Source organism: Coenobita brevimanus, chromosome 48, assembly GCF_032717465.1.
Source record: "Coenobita brevimanus isolate Jiangsu-jjx chromosome 48, ASM3271746v2, whole genome shotgun sequence".
Taxonomy (NCBI): Eukaryota; Metazoa; Arthropoda; class Malacostraca; order Decapoda; family Coenobitidae; genus Coenobita; species Coenobita brevimanus.
Window position 1 is genome coordinate 13,111,669 of NC_137001.1, and position 19,983 is coordinate 13,131,651.

Consider the following 19,983-nt stretch of genomic DNA (forward strand, 5'->3'; position numbering starts at 1 on the left):
CCACCACCTCGCCAACGCCAACCATCGGAGTGCAGCCCGAAAGTACCCCACCCTGGCGCACCACCTCCACCGACACGCCACATGCAGCCAAAGCACCAAGGGGGTTCACACCCACATAACCACCCACTCCCACCCTACAACCTGCCATCAACCACTATGACCACCTTTCACGCCCACCTGCAAGACACACCACCACCTACCCAACTCCAACACCACCTTCCTCACCGCCAACCACCACTGCCAACCCTCTCACTAACTACTATGACTGCCACATCTCACCCTCACCTTCTCTACCTGCTTCCCCCTCCCCATCTCCTCCCACCTCACCCACCAGCACGCCGCATCACACCTCACCTGAGGACACACCAACACCCAGCTCAAACCTCTCCCTCACCCCCTCCCCACTGCCCTCTCCATCCTCCAAGCCCACCACCGTGAGCTCTGCCCATGCACCAAGCACTCCTCCACCCAACCAGACTTCACTCCACCTTACCCACCACCCACCACCACCCCCAGCCCCGTCGCCATCCCTCCACCCCCAAACACCCAACCTTTCTCCCCATCTCCCATGTCCATCTCCACATGTCCCAACCATGGACCAACAGCTCCTCCACCCACCCACAGTTTACCCCACCCACCGCCCATCACCACTCTCAGCACCACCACCGCACCGCCGCCCTCACGCACCCCACCCACCTCCCCACCACCCTCAACTCCACCACACTGCCCATTCCCCACCCACACCCACCTTAAAGACCACCATCACATGTTCCAGCCATCTTTACTGCCTACCCACCTGATACGTCCCCTCCCATACACCATCCACCTCACCGCAAAACCACACTCCCCCTCCTAACACGAGTTCCACCACAGTCCTGCTAAACCAAGCCCAAATCCTGGCTACCACCACTCCCCAGAGACATCATGCCACATTGCCCCATCATAAAACCCCACACTCCCCGGCGATCTCCAGCATTCAACAGAGCTCTGTAGTGGAGACAAGACCTGCCAACATGAGAATCCAACAAGCCACATGGGCGCCGCCCTAGGGACATAAACATCGCGTCCGAGGCCCCCTCCACCTCCTGCGCCTCCACCATACCACCACCGACACATCCACCCTTTTTGTCACCTGCGACACCCAGATGGACGAAAACTCAGCCACCACAACATGGAAAGCTCTCCTTCAACATCTCCAACCCATGCACCACACCAACACCAAAGTCTATCACATCCAGTCACGGGGATGTGGCCCCGACGACGGTGGTAAAATGCCAGAAATAGTGACTGAGGGCAACACAACACCTGCGGGAGGAGCCTACAAAGGGGCAGACAGAGTGCAACCCGACCCAGGGCAACAGGGACATAAGTCCGCCCGGGCCACGAGCTGATCCTCGACAGGATCGGGGTGGAGCTATTACTCTAGCTCCAGGCAGCACCCCTGTGATGGCCAGTAGCCACGCCCTTTTTGAGACGGCCTGCAGCTGCTCACCCCTTCTTCAGGAGATGGCCAATAGTTGCTCCCACCTTCATCAGGAGACGGCTGGTAGCGATTCCGAAGGTGCCCTTCAGATGGCCAGTAGCCACTCACCACTCCTTCAGGAGATGGCCAGTACCCGCTCCTGCCTTCATCAGGAGACGGCTGGCAACTGCTCCGAAGGTGCCATTGAGATGGCCAGTAGCTGCTCACCCCTCCCTCAGAAGACGGCCAGTAGCCGCTCCCCCACACGGGCCATGGCCGGTAGCCGGGCCTCAGCGTTGGCCAGAAGCCACGTCCCTAAAAGGCCACGGCCAGCAGCCAGGCCTCCGTCAGGTGCTGCCACACCCCCATGACGTGACATCCTCCAGGAGGAGGGTCCCAGTCCCGAGGACTTGTGGAGAGGCCCTGTGCTATCCCCAGGGTTGTACTCCACCCAGCCGGCTCCAGAGGGACCATACCTGAAGGACTCTGACGACAACCAATGCCGTGGCTCACACTTGACGGCGCCCCCGACAGCAGGAGACCGAAGCCACCGGGCCCCAGAGGCCACCTCCAGGACCCACGGGCGAGGCCTCTTCCCACTCTGATGCAGACAACCCTCGTCCTCCATCAGGCACCTAAGTGAGTGCTTCAGGAGGCTGTTCGGCCCCAGCCCTGAGGGCCGCACTCCAACTCCCAGCCCTGACAGTGCAGGGCCCTTCGCTGCCCACAGCCTTGGACGAGAGAGGATGCCCCTACGAGTGATCCAGTGGCCGCTGGACACAGAGGCCACAGGCGGGACTCAGCGCCCATCAGGAGTCAGGATGTAAGTCCTCCCACCACCCCCCACTAACCACGCCGCCACCCCACCAACATTGAGTGACAGTGAAGAGTGCAGTGACAGTGTAATAGTGACTGGAATATCGGCAGTGTATCATCCAAGGGAACATAAGTCCAAGGCCTAGTAATGTGTGATAATTATGATTAAGGCAAACAGTGACATTGTGAGAGTAAGAAGAAAGATCTAATAAAAGTGCAGTGATTTCAGTGAACATGAGACTCAGCCTTCATAGTGTAATTCCTCTGCACTGCAAGACCAGTGGTATAATTGCCCAGCCTAAATACAGTTTATATTTCCCTCCAAGTGACAGTGATCTATTCCCCTGCCCAAAATACTACAAACACTATTTAGTGTCCCATTCACCTACTATCCTGAACTATTTTCTAAATAGTATCCTGTGCGATACTACGATACTAGTAGATGACTTATAATTACCCAGATTCCTGTTGTTGTGACATCTACCTGTTCCACGTATAGAATTAGTCAATATACGTGTAAGGTTGTTGCCTTGAGTTTTTGTGTCATGCCTCTCTCTTATTTGTCTAAGCTCCGATCTAGAAAGAGAATCCAGCTGCACATTAGGAATTCAAGGGATGGGAAGATGACCCTAAAACACCTAGCATAACACTGGTGGACAGCGGTGGTTCTTGACCCGGGCATACAAGAGAGCCATTCAGGAAATATCGGCAAAATGGAAAACAAATCTCATGTGCAATTGCCTAAATTTGACCCAGAACAGTACGATGTCCACACGTATCTGGCAATTATTAAGCCATTGCTAGATATTGGGATTGAGGACGACAAACAAGAAATATCAGTAACACTCCCACCACTGGGCAAAGCAGCAGCAAATATCATGCCAAAAATTGTCCCGGGGCTCACATGGAAAAACTTCATAAAGCTAGTGATCCAAGCCATCACACCCTCATTAGGAAACGTAGTGGCACTATTCCAGTTGGAAAGCCTGACATATGATGGCAATTTGGATGATACTCTAATCCAGGCCAGAAGCTTGGTAACTGTTGCTTACCAGGAGGCAGATGACGAAATCAGGGAACAGCTCATGTTTAACACTTATCAGGATCCTCCCCAGTTTCATCAAAAAACATTTTATAATACACGACCCTACGGTAGACCTGGATAAAGATATTCAAGTAATGAGGCACCTTCTAGCCATCCACTCCACCCCTCAGCACATCGACACAATCAATCAGTTTCCCACGAACATCATCGCGAAAGACCCGTGGGAATTTTCTTCTTGCAGCCACGAATGTCCCATTCACTACATTCACAAGCAGCTAAAAGCTGCCCAGCACAGCAGAATGACCCAAGAGTGCCTACAAGCAAGCCCCACCATGCACCAATTGCCCCGAGCCTAAGGGAAAGAAAACCAGAAGAAAAAGGCACAGAAGGCGCCCCCCACTCCCGCCGCACACCACTATATTGATGGGGGCCACCTCACATCCTCCCCCCCCCCAGTCTATGACATGGGGAAATGGCACGTTTCCTTTCGCTCTCCTCCCTGTATCTCTTCTCTTTTACTATCCTCTCTCTCTAACCTACCCTCATCCACCTCCTTTTTCTCGGTCACCTCCCCTACCCCACCCCCAACTGCACCATCCCCATGGACCCCCAGCTCATCTCCAATAACCTCACCAGATGCCTCAACACTCGCCAAACCCAACACCTCAGCTCCCGCCATCCCACCACTGCTGCCAATACAACCACCACGAACCAAGCCACCATGGTTCCAGCACCACACACCGCCCGCCACTACCCCCACACCCACACCATCCCCTGGCTTCGCACCCACTGCCCATCTCACACTGCGAGCACAGGACCCTGCCATCACCCAAGCCACCCTACCACCAAACACCAAGATGGTGCTACAAGACTGCATTGCCTCCTCACTGCCTGCACCTCACACCACCACACCTGGCACCTCACCACAGCCACAAATTCTTTTCCACAACCAGCCTCCCACCTCCTCTCCTCCAGCCTCTTCCCCCTCCACACCTAACGCCGCCTCACCTGCCACCTCACCACCGCTACCCACCTCCAGTACCAGAGCACCCTAACACCTCCACACACCACTCACCTCAAGCACCACCACCTCGCCCACGCCAACCATCGGAGTGCAGCCCGAAAGTACCCCACCCTGGCGCACCACCTCCACCGACACGCCACATGCAGCCAAAGCACCAAGGGGGCGCACACCCCCCTCACCACCCACTCCCACCCTACAACCTGCCATCAACCACTATGGCCACCTTTCATGCCCGCCTGCAAGACACACCACCACCTACCCAACTCCAACACCACCTTCCTCACCGCCAACCACCACTGCCAACCCTCTCACTAACTACTATGACTGCCACATCTCACTCTCACCTTCTCTACCTGCTTCCCCCTCCCCATCTCCTCCCACCTCACCCACCAGCACGCCGCATCACACCTCACCTGAGGACACACCAACACCCAGCTCAAACCTCTCCCTCACCCCCTCCCCACTGCACTCTCCATTCTCCAAGCCCACCACCGTGAGCTCTGCCCATGCACCAAGCACTCATCCAACCAACCAGACTCCACTCCACCCTACCCACCACCCACCACCACCCCCAGCCCCGTTGCCATCCCTCCACCCTCAAACACCCAACCTTTCTCCCCATCTCCCATGTCCATCTCCACATGTCCCAACCATGGACCAACAGCTCCTCCACCCGCCCACAGTTTACCCCACCCACCGCCAATCACCACTCTCAGCACCACCACCGCACCGCCGCCCTCAACTCCACCACACTGCCCACTCCCCACCCACACCCACCTTAAAGACCACCATCACATGTTCCAGCCATCTTTACCGCCTGTCACGAATCAATTCGCGACATTTCTTTTTTGTGAGAAGCCACGAACTATTAGTGGAAAACTCACTGTGTATCGCTCAGCTAACCGTTTCTTCCTCCATTTCGGGGTATACTTTCCAAAACATTCGTCACTGTTTTCAAAAGTGACCGATTTAATGCACTTCACTAAGTGCTGTACTGAGGGATACTATTGTTCTTTATTGTTTGCCTCTGCTTGCCTCTGACCGTTAGAAAATGCGGCCTAGTGCTCCGCTTTTGTTTCCCACGACTTTCTCAGTCTAGTGTTTGCTGTGACGGAGAAAGGTTCTGTGCTCAAAAAGTGTGAGAGGTCAGCTAGCACCCCAAGCTCCACTAGTACAGTTAATCCCAGTACTCCCACCCACCTCCGGGTGATACATAGCATTCATCGACCGGTATTTCCTTTTTGTATAATCCTAGTTTTAAGAGTTTAGTTAAGGTGTTTTTTCTTAGGCGTAAGTATTTAGCTTTTGTGTGAGTGAGTGAGTGCGTCTCATTGATTTGATTTGAAATGTAACTTTAAATTTATTTTTTTGTAATCAATAAATTTAACAGTTCTTTTTCTTGAGCTTAATGTAAAGTAAAATATTGTTTCATTTCTCCAAATTAAGCTTATTTCCCACATAGCTCCTAGCTTGCATAGACGTTTTACTATTCATAACTGGTACTTAGACCAGTCTTGTTGTATTAACTTAAAATCCGTTGTGCCACCTAGGAGTTAATGCATCAGCAAGGACCTGATATTATTATTAGTATTAGTTATTTATTGTCAGGGGTGAAGTAACTTTCTCCAGAGGCTAACAGTACTAATTCAGCATTTGTGAGTAATTAGTCTCTGTTGTGTACTGTTGAGAAAGTTTATAAATTCTCGTTCTTAGAGAATCGTAGCAAGTCAGCGTAAAGTAATCGTTGCTTGATGTAGCAAGACAATCATTGTCCCTGCTCTTTAATATTATTGAATAATATTATCAATCAAATAATACAAAGCATTTATTTTTAAAAATTACCGTGATATTAGAAAAACCCCGTGACAATTGGCGACCTCATTCCAGGATATTAACTCCTAGCTATAAAGCTATTCACGAGATAGTGCTCACTCGTTCATATTTAGGAGTTTATCATTAAAGTTTGTAGGCACAAGTTTACTGGTGGTTACCGTTAATTTAGCAAGTGAATTTTTGTTTTATTAATCCGTAGAGTACTTAACTCTATTTAGTTCTTTATTTTTGGTAATGCCAGACGATTTTATTCGCTCCTGGGAAGTCTCCGTACCCATTGTGTTTATTATTGAGTCTTCCCAGTCATTTACACTTTTGATTTATTCTTTGCCAGTTAACTAGATAAGACTGGTCACCACTAGCTAGTGTCTGTATTCTTTACTTGTGTTATTAGTATTCGTCGCTAAGCAGTCAGTACTCAATTTCGGTTTGCTTAATAAATTAGCGCCATGGCTAATACTGTATTTTTACAGGAAGCCAAAGAAATGGGTCTTTCGGATCCAACAGAAATTAAAGAGTATATACTCTCACGGCATAATCAGGAACAGCAGCGCGAGAATGATGCCCGTGAAGAGCGTAAGATTCAACACGAACACGAGAGAGAACAGCGCAAATACGAGCAGAAACAACGCGAGCTCGAGTTAGAAAAAGAGCGACAACAGCGCGAATACGAGCGGGAACGACGTGAATATGAACGTGCCGAACGTGAGGCACGAGAAAAACATGAACTTGAAGTGCTGAAGCTCAAGCGAGATTCCTTGACTTCAGATACATCTGGTGCAGTTGGTCCAAGCTCCACGAGCGTTCTCCCTGCACATGTCCTGGCGACCCCACGCATCAAGCTTCCTTCATACAAGGAAAGCGAGCGAATCGAGCCGTACATAGCTCGTTTTGAGGACATGGCAGACATGTATCAACTGGATGAGGCAGCTAAGCGGCTTCAGTTTCTTAGCCTATTTGAGGGCCCTGCCCTCGATATTCTCCACAGAATTCGTGGAGACAATCTCACATATGAGATAATGAAAGCAGCACTCATTAAGGCGTATGGTCTCACAGTAGACGACGCCAAAGTTCAGTTCATGCGAGCTCGTCTCCAAGACAAGGAGACAGCTGTTCAGTTCCTTGATCATCTCACAGCTTACTTAAATGAGTGGATGGAGAAAGATGAAACTCCTTCCACGCGTGAGGGGATAATTGACCTTATGCTGCGTACACAGCTAGAGAGGTCGTGGCCTGCTGAGCTCATAGCACAGCTTAAGATCTGCCAGGTGAAAGATGCCAGCCAAATGGCAGAGAAGGCTGACGCATTCTTTACTGCATATGGGTATCAAACTCGTAAGCAAAACACCTGGAACAGAAAAGATACTGCCAAGTCTGGGAAGCCGTCTCAGACTGAACCCCAGCAACAAGGCCATTCTCAGAGTAATGGCCAAGGTCCAAAACCGCAGTGGAAGGACCGGGGGCAAAACACTCAGAAACCTGAGTGGAAGAGGTGCAACAAGTACCATAACCAGCAGCAGTATCAGCCACGCAACCGACCGTCGGGACAAACTTTTTCACCACCAGCTCAAAAGAGGCTGGAAGCGAATGCAGCCTTCATTCCTCAGCAGCAGTCTGGTGGTCACGTCCCTACCAGTGTGGGTACTTCCCCACGGTTCACTAGTCCCACAGTGACAGTGAACCCCCCTCCACAGATGGCCAATGTTCCATCTCCTTATAATTGTCAAGGCACAATGTTCGCCGCATCAATTCAGCAGCCTCATGAGTGGCTACCTGCTTCCTCCACAGGCCCTCCCACAGGTGACAGTACCTTCCTTGTCCACCCAGGGTTTGTGGGAGGCATTCCTGTGAAGGTCCTGAGAGACAATGGTTCCTCAGGTTGCTCTGTCAAGCAGAGTCTAGTTTGGCCTGAGCAGTATACAGGTCGACAGATCCATGCAAATCTTATTGATGGATCAGTGAGATTGTTCCCTGAGGCATGTATCCAGGTGGCATCTCCATTTTATACTGGTATGACACTTGCAGTTGTCATGCCAGAGTCTCTATTTGACCTTATCATTGGAAATATTAATGGTGTCAAGGATAGTTGCACCGAACATGACGCTACTCAGACTTCGGCTGCTGCGGTAACAAGAGCCATGGCTGAGGCTCCAGACTGTGTCACCCCAGTGATCATTGAATCACCGCAAGATCTGATGTGCAGTCAACTTGTTGTACAAGAACAACATTCTGACCCGACACTTGCTGCCGTGCGGAACAAACAAAAGGGTCGAGTGATTAAGTATTCACGGGGAGGTCGAGCCAAGTTCCTTCGTAAACAAGGACGGGTCTACCGTGAGTCACGAACACCCCAGGGCGAGGTTCGACTGCAGTTTGTCGTTCCCGCCAAGTACCGCCTAGCAGTGTTACAATGGGGTCATTGTTCAACCTCAGGAGGTCACATGGACAAAAGGAAGACCCATGGCCGTATCCGAGCTGACTTTTTCTGGCCAGGGATGGGACGAGACATAGATAGTTTTGTCCGTTCCTGCAGCGCGTGCCAAAGTATCACCACTAATCAGGGACGTGCCCTTCCTGTGCCGTTCGTAACCACACCTGTAATCTCTGAGTCAGTTGAGAGACAGGGTAGTGGTGAAGTGGGTGCAGACCTGACGTATCGCCCATTGGCCCCACAGGACACATTATGTCCAGGGCCTGTACATACATATTATGTACCGTAAGTTAAGGGAGAAGACTGGGCGAATAATATTTCACCAGGGTTTCCAACTTTTATTTGAGTAATCCAAGGACCACCCTGGTTCCCAGTCAGAAGTGTAGACCTGACATCTCACTTGTTGGCCCACAGGACACAGTGTGTCCAGGGCCTGTACATACACATGTACTGTAGGTTAAGGGGGAAGTGAGAACTCTGCAGAGGCGACTTGAGGCTATGGAAGACCCGAGTTTGCACAAGGATTCTCAGCTCCCCGGTACTAATATAAGTACTATAGGTTAAGGGGGAGTTCGAGAGAGAACTCCGCAGAGGCGACTCGAGGCTATGGAAGGCCCGAGTTTGCACAAGGATTCTCAGCTCCCCGATACTAATATAAGTACTATAGGTTAAGGGGGAAGTGAGAACTCCGCAGAGGCAACTTGAGGCTATGGAAGACCCAAGTTCGCCAAAGGATTCTCAGCTCTCTGATACTAATATAAGTATTGTAGGTTAACCCCTTAACCGCGGGGCGTCACTTTCGTGACGCTTGGGAGCAAGGGATCATACCGCGGGGCGTCGCTTTTGTGATTCTGTGTTATTTTGAATTCACCCGGGCTTTCAAGTGGGGGCTTGTATCATCTATCAGTACTGACAATGTCCAACACTAGTCAGCACTCCTAATCTCATCTGTACTTCCATCCATTGTTGACAATTTAGCCATTTCTCCCCGTTCTTGACTCCCCTCCCTACCCCCCCTCCATTACCCTATCCTCTCGCCTGCCCGGCCATGCTACGCTAAGTAAATCTTCCCTGGAATTTTTCACTGATTTCATCCATTGAAATAAGCCCTATGTCGTATTCTTATACCAAATAATATATACAAGAAAGAAATCAGGTAAGTGAGAGTGCCATACACCTGGAATTGGCTAATTATCACCTGACAACACCTCACGTGCACTCGTTCGCTAATTTTCGCTGTTTTTTTCCCCTTGAAATATGCTGTATAATCTATTTTCGTAATAAATATACATGTAAGGAGAGAAGGGAGAAGCCTAAGTGATATTTACGTTCACCTGGAACTACCTAATTTATAATGTATTGTCTAGATTTCCTGCCAATCATATCAGTGCTACACAAAGCTGTTTCAAGATTTAACATTGGTAGCTCTGATTATATATCTCCTAAGTAGGCCTCTAATCTATTTTCGTAATAAATATACATGTAAGGAGGGAAGGGAGAATGCTAAATGATATTTACATTCACCTGGAACTACCAAATTTATAATGTATTGTCTAGATTTCCTGCCAATCATATCAGTGCTAGACTTAGCTGTTTCAAGAAGTAATATTGGTAACTCTGAATAACCCCTAAAGCAGGCCTCTAGGCTAGCTGGCCTGGCCCCTGCGTTATCAGTGTACTCTCATCATCCGAAGTGAGAGGACGTATGTTTCATCTTGCTGACTTCAAGGCCTTTTTTCACCCCCATGCAAATGGCTCTGTGACCTTTACCCCCTACTAAACCTCGTGTGGAAAGAGGTAAAGGGCTGACAATTGATAAAAGAGTGACTACGATCTTTCTATTGAGTAAAACAGTGCAAGTGGAATTGTATATAATGTGTAAATAATGTGTAAACAGCAAGTGAAAGTAATGAATGTAAATATACGTGAACAATGGAAAATAGTTTTATAAGTTATTTCAAGTGACAGTGCATAACACTGTAAATAAAATAGAAATGTAAATAACGTAAATAAAATAGAGAACGTAAATAGAAATGTAAATGAGTAGTATTATAAGAATACGAGTATATACCCTAGGAGTAATGAAAGTGAAAGTTTCACTCTAGCATGTCTGAATGCTATGAGTTATGAGAGTGAAGATGAAAGTGACATTCACTCTCAATGCCAGTATACAGGACGAGAAAGTGAATGCTACGTATTTTACTGAAAGAAATTGAATCCCTACAGTGACAATAAACTAATACTACTGAAGGAAACTTATGGATAAAGACTGTAGATATATATAAGTGTTATATAGCAATAGAAATATAAAGTGTGAGGGGTTTTATGAATAATAAATGACAGACTACCATGAGCGAACTAGTGCCAGTGCGACGATCAGACGCGCTCGTAATTTCCATTGCTTTCACAGTGTTTTTTTTTTTTTGAGTATGGATCCCAAACTACTTGAAAATTGTAGAATAGTGTTTATAGTGTTTGTATCTGGCTGTGGTAATCATATTACGGGTTGTCGGGAAGTGTAAAGTGGAGACTTCGTTACCCTACTTCAGAGGTCTCCACAAGTCCTACGGTAACCGATGAAGGCTCAACAATCATTCCAGGAGAAAGCTGAAGGTATGTGCCATAAGCATATGTAATTTTATTATTCTAGGACTAATAACTGATTTTTGGCAAATATTTTTTGAGAGTCTGTCGGAGCCCAAATAACCCCGCGGCACACGCAAGTCATTCGTAAACAAGCCCGCGGTGTAGGGGTTAAGGCACAGGTTGAGGACCCGTGTGCAGTTCGAGGCTATGGAAGACCCGAGTTTGCACAGGGATTCTCAACTTGTCGAAACTAATCGTGTGCTATAGTTAATGGCGACCTCGAATGTACGAAGCTTAGGCTGTCTCTCGTATTTTTCAGCCAGAGCGCACTTTTTGTAGCATGTACTGATTGCTAGGCAGAGAGAGTAATTGTAAATTAATAAAATTTTGTCTCATTGACACTTTTGACGCTCCACCTCAATTGGTTTTGCAGGTTCAGCAATGGGTGTAGCAGTTTTGCTGTGCGGGCCAGCTGATCATCTGCCGCACGCTGCCGCCTCTTCTCCTCTGCCTTCGTCGTCGCCATGTTATTATTTACTATGTCATTTTACACGTAGGTACAGTCACACTACAACTGTCACACCTACACCGTGTATTACATACACCACGCTACACAACAATTAGTTGTCAGTGTAAATGTAGCGACTTTTCGCTCAGTTTGACCTGAGTACAGGATTTTCACCATCGTCACGGAGTTTTTCCCTCAAGCTTGCTTCTATTAACGTAAATACGAGGTTTTTTCGCTCACTGGCGACTGTGACTTTCTCCTGTAACAGGATAGCACACACACCACAGTGTGAATCTTGTGTGACTGAGTAAGGATGTGTACCTATATATATATATATATATATCCAAAAAAATTTTCCCATAAGGAAAAAATTTAATTTTGTAAGGGCGTAATGTCACGAATCAATTTGCGACATTTCCCTTTTGTGAGAAGCCACGAACTATTAGTGGAAAACTCACTGTGTATCGCTCAGCTAACCGTTTCTCCCTCCATTTCGGGGTATACTTTCCAAAACATTCGTCACTGTTTTCAAAAGTGACCGATTTAATGCACTTCACTAAGTGCTGTACTGAGCAATACTATTGTTCTTTATTGTTCGCCTCTGCTTGCCTCTGACCGTTAGAAAATGCGGCCTAGTGCTCCGCTTTTGTTTCCCACGACTTTCTCAGTCTAGTGTTTGCTGTGACGGAGAAAGGTTCTGTGCTCAAGAAGTGTGAGAGGTCAGCTAGCACCCCAAGCTCCACTAGTACAGTTAATCCCAGTACTCCCACCCACCCCCGGGTGATACATAGCATTCATCGACCGGTATTTCCTTTTTGTATAATCCTAGTTTTAAGAGTTTAGTTAAGGTGTTTTTTCTTAGGCGTAAGTATTTAGCTTTTGTGTGAGTGAGTGAGTGCGTCTCATTGATTTGATTTGAAATGTAACGTTAAATTTATTTTTTTGTAATCAATAAATTTAACAGTTCTTTTTCTTGAGCTTAATGTAAAGTAAAATATTGTTTCATTTCTCCAAATTAAGCTTATTTCCCACATAGCTCCTAGCTTGCATAGACGTTTTACTATTCATAACTGGTACTTAGACCAGTCTTGTTGTATTAACTTAAAATCCGTTGTGCCACCTAGGAGTTAATGCATCAGCAAGGACCTGATATTATTATTAGTATTAGTTATTTATTGTCAGGGGTGAAGTAACTTTCTCCAGAGGCTAACAGTACTAATTCAGCATTTGTGAGTAATTAGTCTCTGTTGTGTACTGTTGAGAAAGTTTATAAATTCTTGTTCTTAGAGAATCGTAGCAAGTCAGCGTAAAGTAATCGTTGCTTGATGTAGCAAGACAATCATTGTCCCTACTCTTTAATATTATTGAATAATATTATCAATCAAATAATACAAAGCTTTTATTTTTAAAAATTACCTTGATATTATAAAAACCCCGTGACACCGCCTACCGACCTGATACGCCCCCTCCCCTACACCACCCACCTCACCGCAAAACCACACTCCCCCTCCTAACACGAGTTCCACCACAGTCCTGCTAAACCAAGCCCAAATCCTGGCTACCACCACTCCCCAGAGACATCATGCCACATTGCCCCATCATAAAACCCCACACTCCCCGGCGATCTCCAGCATTCAACAGAGCTCTGTAGTGGAGACAAGACCTGCCAACATGAGAATCCAACAAGCCACATGGGCGCCGCCCTAGGGACATAAACATCGCGTCCGAGGCCCCCTCCACCTCCTGCGCCTCCACCATACCACCACCGACACATCCACCCTTTTTGTCACCTGCGACACCCAGATGGACGAAAACTCAGCCACCACAACATGGAAAGCTCTCCTTCAACATCTCCAACCCATGCACCACACCAACACCAAAGTCTATCACATCCAGTCACGGGGATGTGGCCCCGACGACGGTGGTAAAATGCCAGAAATAGTGACTGAGGGCAACACAACACCTGCGGGAGGAGCCTACAAAGGGGCAGACAGAGTGCAACCCGACCCATGGCAACAGGGACATAAGTCCGCCCGGGCCGCGAGCTGATCCTTGACAGGATCGGGGTGGAGCTATTACTCTAGCTCCAGGCAGCATCCCAGTGATGGCGAGTAGCCACGCCCTTTTTGAGACGGCCTGCAGCTGCTCACCCCTTCTTCAGGAGATGGCCAATAGTTGCTCCCACCTTCATCAGGAGACGGCTGGTAGTGATTCCGAAGGTGCCCTTCAGATGGCCAGTAGCCACTCACCACTCCTTCAGGAGATGGCCAGTACCCACTCCTGCCTTCATCAGGAGACGGCTGGCAACTGCTCCGAAGGTGCCATTGAGATGGCCAGTAGCTGCTCACCTCTCCCTCAGAAGACGGCCAGTAGCCGCTCCCCCACACGGGCCATGGCCGGTAGCCGGGCCTCAGCGTCGGCCAGAAGCCACGTCCCTAAAAGGGCACGGCCAGCAGCCAGGCCTCCGTCAGGTGCTGCCACACCCCCATGACGTGACATCCTCCAGGAGGAGGGTCCCAGTCCCGAGGACTTGTGGAGAGGCCCTGTGCTATCCCCAGGGTTGTACTCCACCCAGCCGGCTCCAGAGGGACCATACCTGAAGGACTCTGACGACAACCAATGCCGTGGCTCACACTTGACGGCGCCCCCGACAGCAGGAGACCGAAGCCACCGGGCCCCCGAGGCCACCTCCAGGACCCACGGGCGAGGCCTCTTCCCACTCTGATGCAGACAACCCTCGTCCTCCATCAGGCACCTAAGTGAGTGCTTCAGGAGGCTGTTCGGCCCCAGCCCTGAGGGCCGCACTCCTACTCCCAGCCCTGACAGTGCAGGGCCCTTCGCTGCCCACAGCCTTGGACAAGAGAGGATGCCCCTACGAGTGATCCAGTGGCCGCTGGACACAGAGGCCACAGGCGGGACTCAGCGCCCATCAGGAGTCAGGATGTAAGTCCTCCCACCACCCCCCACTAACCACGCCGCCACCCCACCAACATTGAGTGACAGTGAAGAGTGCAGTGACAGTGTAATAGTGACTGGAATATCGGCAGTGTATCATCCAAGGGAACATAAGTCCAAGGCCTAGTAATGTGTGATAATTATGATTAAGGCAAACAGTGACATAGTGAGAGTAAGAAGAAAGATCTAATAAAAGTGCAGTGATTTCAGTGAACATGAGACTCGGCCTTCATAGTGTAATTCCTCTGCACTGCAAGACCAGTGGTATAATTGCCCAGCTTAAATACAGTTTATATTTCCCTCCAAGTGACAGTGATCTATTCCCCTGCCTAAAATACTACAAACACTATTTAGTGTGCCATTCACCTGCTATCCTGAACTGTTGTCTAAATAGTATCCTGCGAGATACTACGATACTAGTAGATGACTTATAATTACCCAGATTCCTGTTGTTGTGACATCTACCTGTTCCATGTATAGAATTAGTCAATACACGTGTAAGGTTGTTGCCTTGAGTTTTTGTGTCCTGCCTCTCTCTTATTTGTCTAAGCTCCGGTCTAGAAAGAGAACCCAGCTGCACACTAGGCGTTCAAGGGACGGGAAGCTGACCCTTAAACACCTAGCATAATAATAATAATAATAATAATAATAATAATAATAATAATAATAAAAATATCATCATCATTCAGTCCTACATTGCCCCATGAGAGGCGTAGGAGCCCGGGACTAGGCAAGTTGGTCCTGGCATTTAAGATGAGTGACCAGCCTCTCTCATCCCTGAGTGGCATTAAGTGAGCAATATTCCCCCAATCATCCCTTGGATATAAACCTTCACCGGCTCAATCCGATTGGAGCGCCGTAATTACTCACTAAACCACCAGGCACCAAAATCTGGTTATATAGTTACCACCCAGCATAGTGAATTGTTTCCTGGTGTACAGGAAACCATTCTCACTCAGTGTAGAGTCACTCACAGGCAGAAGGAAGAGGAAACAATGAAGGAATAAAAGATACAAGAAGGAGCGTAAAGTCACACATAGGCAGAAGCACGAGGAAAGAATGAAGGAAAGACAGAAGAGGATGGAAGGAAAGAAGGATGAAGGAGAGGAATGGGCAGATACCCGAGAGCAGCACTACATAGAGTGAGTGGATGGTGAACGTCCCCACCAACCGCAGATAAAAATGATAATAATAATAATAATCTATCTATCTATCTATCTATAGCCCGACGCCCTAATCCCGCAAAGGGTGGCCGCAGACAAAACGCCTCCAAGTCACTCTGTCACCCACCATTTGACTCCCCTTCCCCCAACTCACCCCCCCCTCCCTCATATACCTCTCAACTCCATCCCTCCACCTCATCCTCGGTCTACCCCTCCCTCTCCCTCCCTCCACCTCACCTACATACACCCTCTTAGTCAGTCTTTCATTCTCCATTCTCTCCACATGTCCAAACCACCTCAGTGTATTTCTCCTAATCTTTTCAGCCACATCCACATCTACCCAACAACGTTCCTTCACTTCTTCATTCGTCAACCTGTCCCTCCACGTCACTTCACAAGCTCCTCTCAAGTAACTCATTTCCACTGCTCTCACTCTTGACTTGTTCCCCTCTTGCAAGGTCCACGCCTCGCTTCCATACGTCAGGGTAGGGATCACAATACCACCACCACCATCATCACCACCACCAATACTACTACTACTACTACTACTACTGCTACTACTACTACTGCTACTACTACTACTACTACTAATAATAATAATAATAATGATAATAAAATACCTCAACCCACCTTATAAAGCTCATGCCTTTTTTCTGTGTCACAGTACCTGGAATTGCGGTTTAAGTCGAGGGCAGTGCGTCTCCTTGGAACTATGTGTCAACTCATTGTAATATTCATGCATATTGGGGTGTGTCTCTACGCGCCCTCCCTGGCTCTCTCCACCGTCACCAATCTCTCTGTTCTTGGTTCCATGGTGCTTATGGGGCTCGTGTGCACCTTCTACATCTCTGTGGTGAGTTGCAAGGGGGGAACCAGTCAGGCAGTCTCAGTGTACGGCCACACTTGCTCGAAACATGTGATCGACGAGATTAAACGAAGCACTGGGTTAGGTTTGCTTCAGTGTCCGAGTTTGAGCGTTGGACGGACCCTGAGCCTTAGGTCCTCCCGTCGATCACATGTTTGGTGCAAGTATGGCTGTGCCCATCGATCAGATTAGGGCAATTCAAATATCAGATCCATCTTAATTTTGGTCTACCCCATTCCGTTCACCTAAATTCGGTTCATTTGGGGTCATGCAAATTAAATTCAGACAGGTTTATCAGTGCAGGTGGGCCTGTCTCAACCATTTGGCCTTGTTATGTGAGGTTAGGTTAGGAAGGTCATGCTCAGTTAAATCCATTCGTCTACTTAGTCTCCTTTAGGTCATGCAGATCTCCGTGGGTCCTTCCCATTCATTCCCATTTAGATTAGCTCATGTCAGGTCAGGTTTCCTACTGAAACTACTTCCACTACTTCTGTGAACTGGAGAACCATCAACAAGAATCATTCACCTTTTGAGAGATATTCAAACGCTAGTCCTATATTATTAACACTGGAAAGAATACTGGAGCCTCATCTTATTCTCTTATGTAATCCAGAAATCAAACATTGTCATTTTGCCTGTATAGAAAAAAAATGAGAAAAAAAATGTATAATAGGCTAATTATATTAGTTTTGTCAGCACAGAGAGCGACTTGGAGAGCACCTTGATCTTCACTAAATGCTCCTTGCTTGAAAATGAGTCGGTAACGTGAAATACAAAAGAGAAATAGGATGGATGAAAATGAGTGTAGCTGTTACGCCTTTCAAACCGAGAACTCATTTTTCGTGTCGGTATATCAGTCTTTACGGAATTATACGCAGGTTAGGTGGTTTTTCTCTCTCTCTCTCTCTCTCTCTCTCTCTCTCTCTCTCTCTCTCTTTCTCTCAATTGTAGGGGTTAGATGTAGCCTTCATTAATTCCTTCGTTCTATCCAAAGTAAAAAATAATAATAATAATAATAAAATCGTTCGTAGCTATCAAGAATAACTACAAAAGACGTCAGCGTAAGGAAGGGGTTAAGTGAGAGGGAGATGTAGTCTGTATTGTCGTCAGGTAAGGAGTCTCCCTAACACCTCTTCCTTAGTGATTAATTTTTGGATGTGAATGGTTAATATCCTTTTGTACGTTATTTATGCAGAGTATGACTATGTTTGAAGGATTTACATAACGCAAAAGAGGACAGTGAGATGTAATAAGCAAAATAAGTCGCTTGGGAAAGGGCGTTAGGGAGCTTCCTTAACCGACGGGGCTGTGGTTGCAGGGTGGTGTGAGGGCCGTGGTGTATACTGATGTAATGCAAACTCTGCTCATGTTCGGCGGGGTGCTGGTCGTGGTCATCATCTGCTGCCAGGAAATTGGTCTTGTCAATGTCTGGACCATAGCTGACCAGGGCTCCAGGATAGAGTTCTTCAAGTGAGTCACCGTTACTTCGGCGCAAATTCCAAATGACGGAAAGCGCCAGAATCTGCAATGGGAGTACCGTTTGATTCTTGTGATAGGGGAAATGTTTGTACTTTAACCGTAATGCACAAAACTGTGTGTGTGTGTGTGTGTGTGTGTGTGTGTGTGTGTGTGTGTGTGTGTGTGTGTGTGTGTGTGTGTGTGTGTGTGTGTGTGTGTGTGTGTGTGTGTGTGTGTGTGTGTGTGTGTGTGTGTGTGTGTCTGTGTTGAGAGGGGATAATATGGTATACGTTTAATTTCAATAAAAACAATTTACTGTCATTTTGCACACATATATAATAAAGCCCATTTATTCGAGTCATCTTCATAAAATTCAGCGTGACTGAAATTATAAAAGAAAAAATAACCATAAAGTCATACAGGTAAGAGTTAACGTTAGAGTCGGCTTTATAATATTCAACGACACTGAAATAATGAGAAAAATATATATGACCATACAGTAACAGGCCACACTACAGCCTCCTGTTTCTGCCCTAGCATGAACACAAGTCCTTTCGTGCGCCACACCTTCTGGTCGACCACCGTGCTTGGCTTCTACTCCAACTTAGAGGTCGTTGGCATCAACCAGCCCAGCTACCAGAGATTTGCTTCCATCGGCAACCTCGCTATGGCACAATGGTTAGATGGTCTAGTTTACATCTCTCTATTCATCGGTCTGTCTACCTTCCTATTTATATTGAAGGGAGACTAACTGGTTGTAATATTTTTAGAAAGATGCTTAGAAGTGTTATACATACGAAAGCAGTTAGAGGTGATGGTGGAAGTTCATTGATCGTAAGACTGTGATATAAAAGATAAAGCTGCGAGGAACGTGGTGGATAGAGAGGAAGGGGACAACGGGAATGACAAGAAGCGAAATTTTTAGTGAAAGCAGTGATGTGAGTACTGAGGGAAAAGATGAGTTAGAGTCAGTGAATTAGGAACAAATGGATCTGGAAAACGTGTAGAGTTGATTGAGGGAGTGTGTGGTTAGGAATGCAAGGGTAGCAAGGAGTAAGAAAGGTTCAGTTTGTCGGATGCCTATGTTGAATGGGCAGTGGGGGAAAAGGGGAGACGAGAGTGGATGCAAGACAGTCAAATGAATGAAGGGAATATGTTGAGGGTAAGAAGGGTGTGTGGATATCCGTAGAGAAGACAGGCACAACAAAACTACGTAACCCCACTACATTCTCATGTAGTTGCATATTGAGGAGTGAGTGTGGACACATTGCATATTTAAGTATTCAGATTAATTTATGTTAAAATTCATAGCAGACTTCATATGCGTATAAAAATCCTCAAGGTAAGGGCTGAAAACACAGAATTCACATAAACTGTACAAATATTGGTCCAGCATAACACTGCTTAATCCACGTATCGTCCCAACACTAAACACGAACTATCATTTGTAGTGCTCAGAAGATCAGTCCTTCAGCTCACTACAGGGTACTTCATTGACGTACACTTACCAATGTTTAATTTATATGGACCTCGTAAGCCTCTTGTTATTACTACAGGTTGGTCATCTCTTGCTGTGGGTTTATGACTGTTGTGGGGTCTGTTGTACTTCTCTGTTAGTCTATTTATCTATCTATCTATTGCCAGACGCCATAATCCCGTAAGCAGTGGCCATTTGACTTTGAGTTATTTGTTTTACAGGGAGGGGCACTAACCCTCCACCAACCCACTTGTTGACACGTAGGGAGCACGTTTGGTTTGGTTATATGGTTACCACCCAGCGTTGTAAATGGTTTCTTGGCATACAGGAAACCATTTTGCTTGTGACTCAATGCAAAGC

At 47.4% G+C, this 19,983-nt stretch overlaps 1 protein-coding gene across 1 annotated transcript in view; it reads left to right on the forward strand.

Moving 5' to 3' along the window:
- Positions 1 to 19,983, forward strand: part of LOC145399237 (sodium-coupled monocarboxylate transporter 1-like) — a 68,366-nt gene that overhangs the window by 16,352 nt on the left and 32,031 nt on the right. Inside the window, exons 5-7 of the mRNA XM_080271926.1 lie at positions 16,488 to 16,676; positions 18,007 to 18,158; positions 18,684 to 18,824. Coding sequence (XP_080128052.1) covers positions 16,488 to 16,676; positions 18,007 to 18,158; positions 18,684 to 18,824 — 482 coding nt within the window. The remainder of the gene's footprint in view (positions 1 to 16,487; positions 16,677 to 18,006; positions 18,159 to 18,683; positions 18,825 to 19,983) is intronic.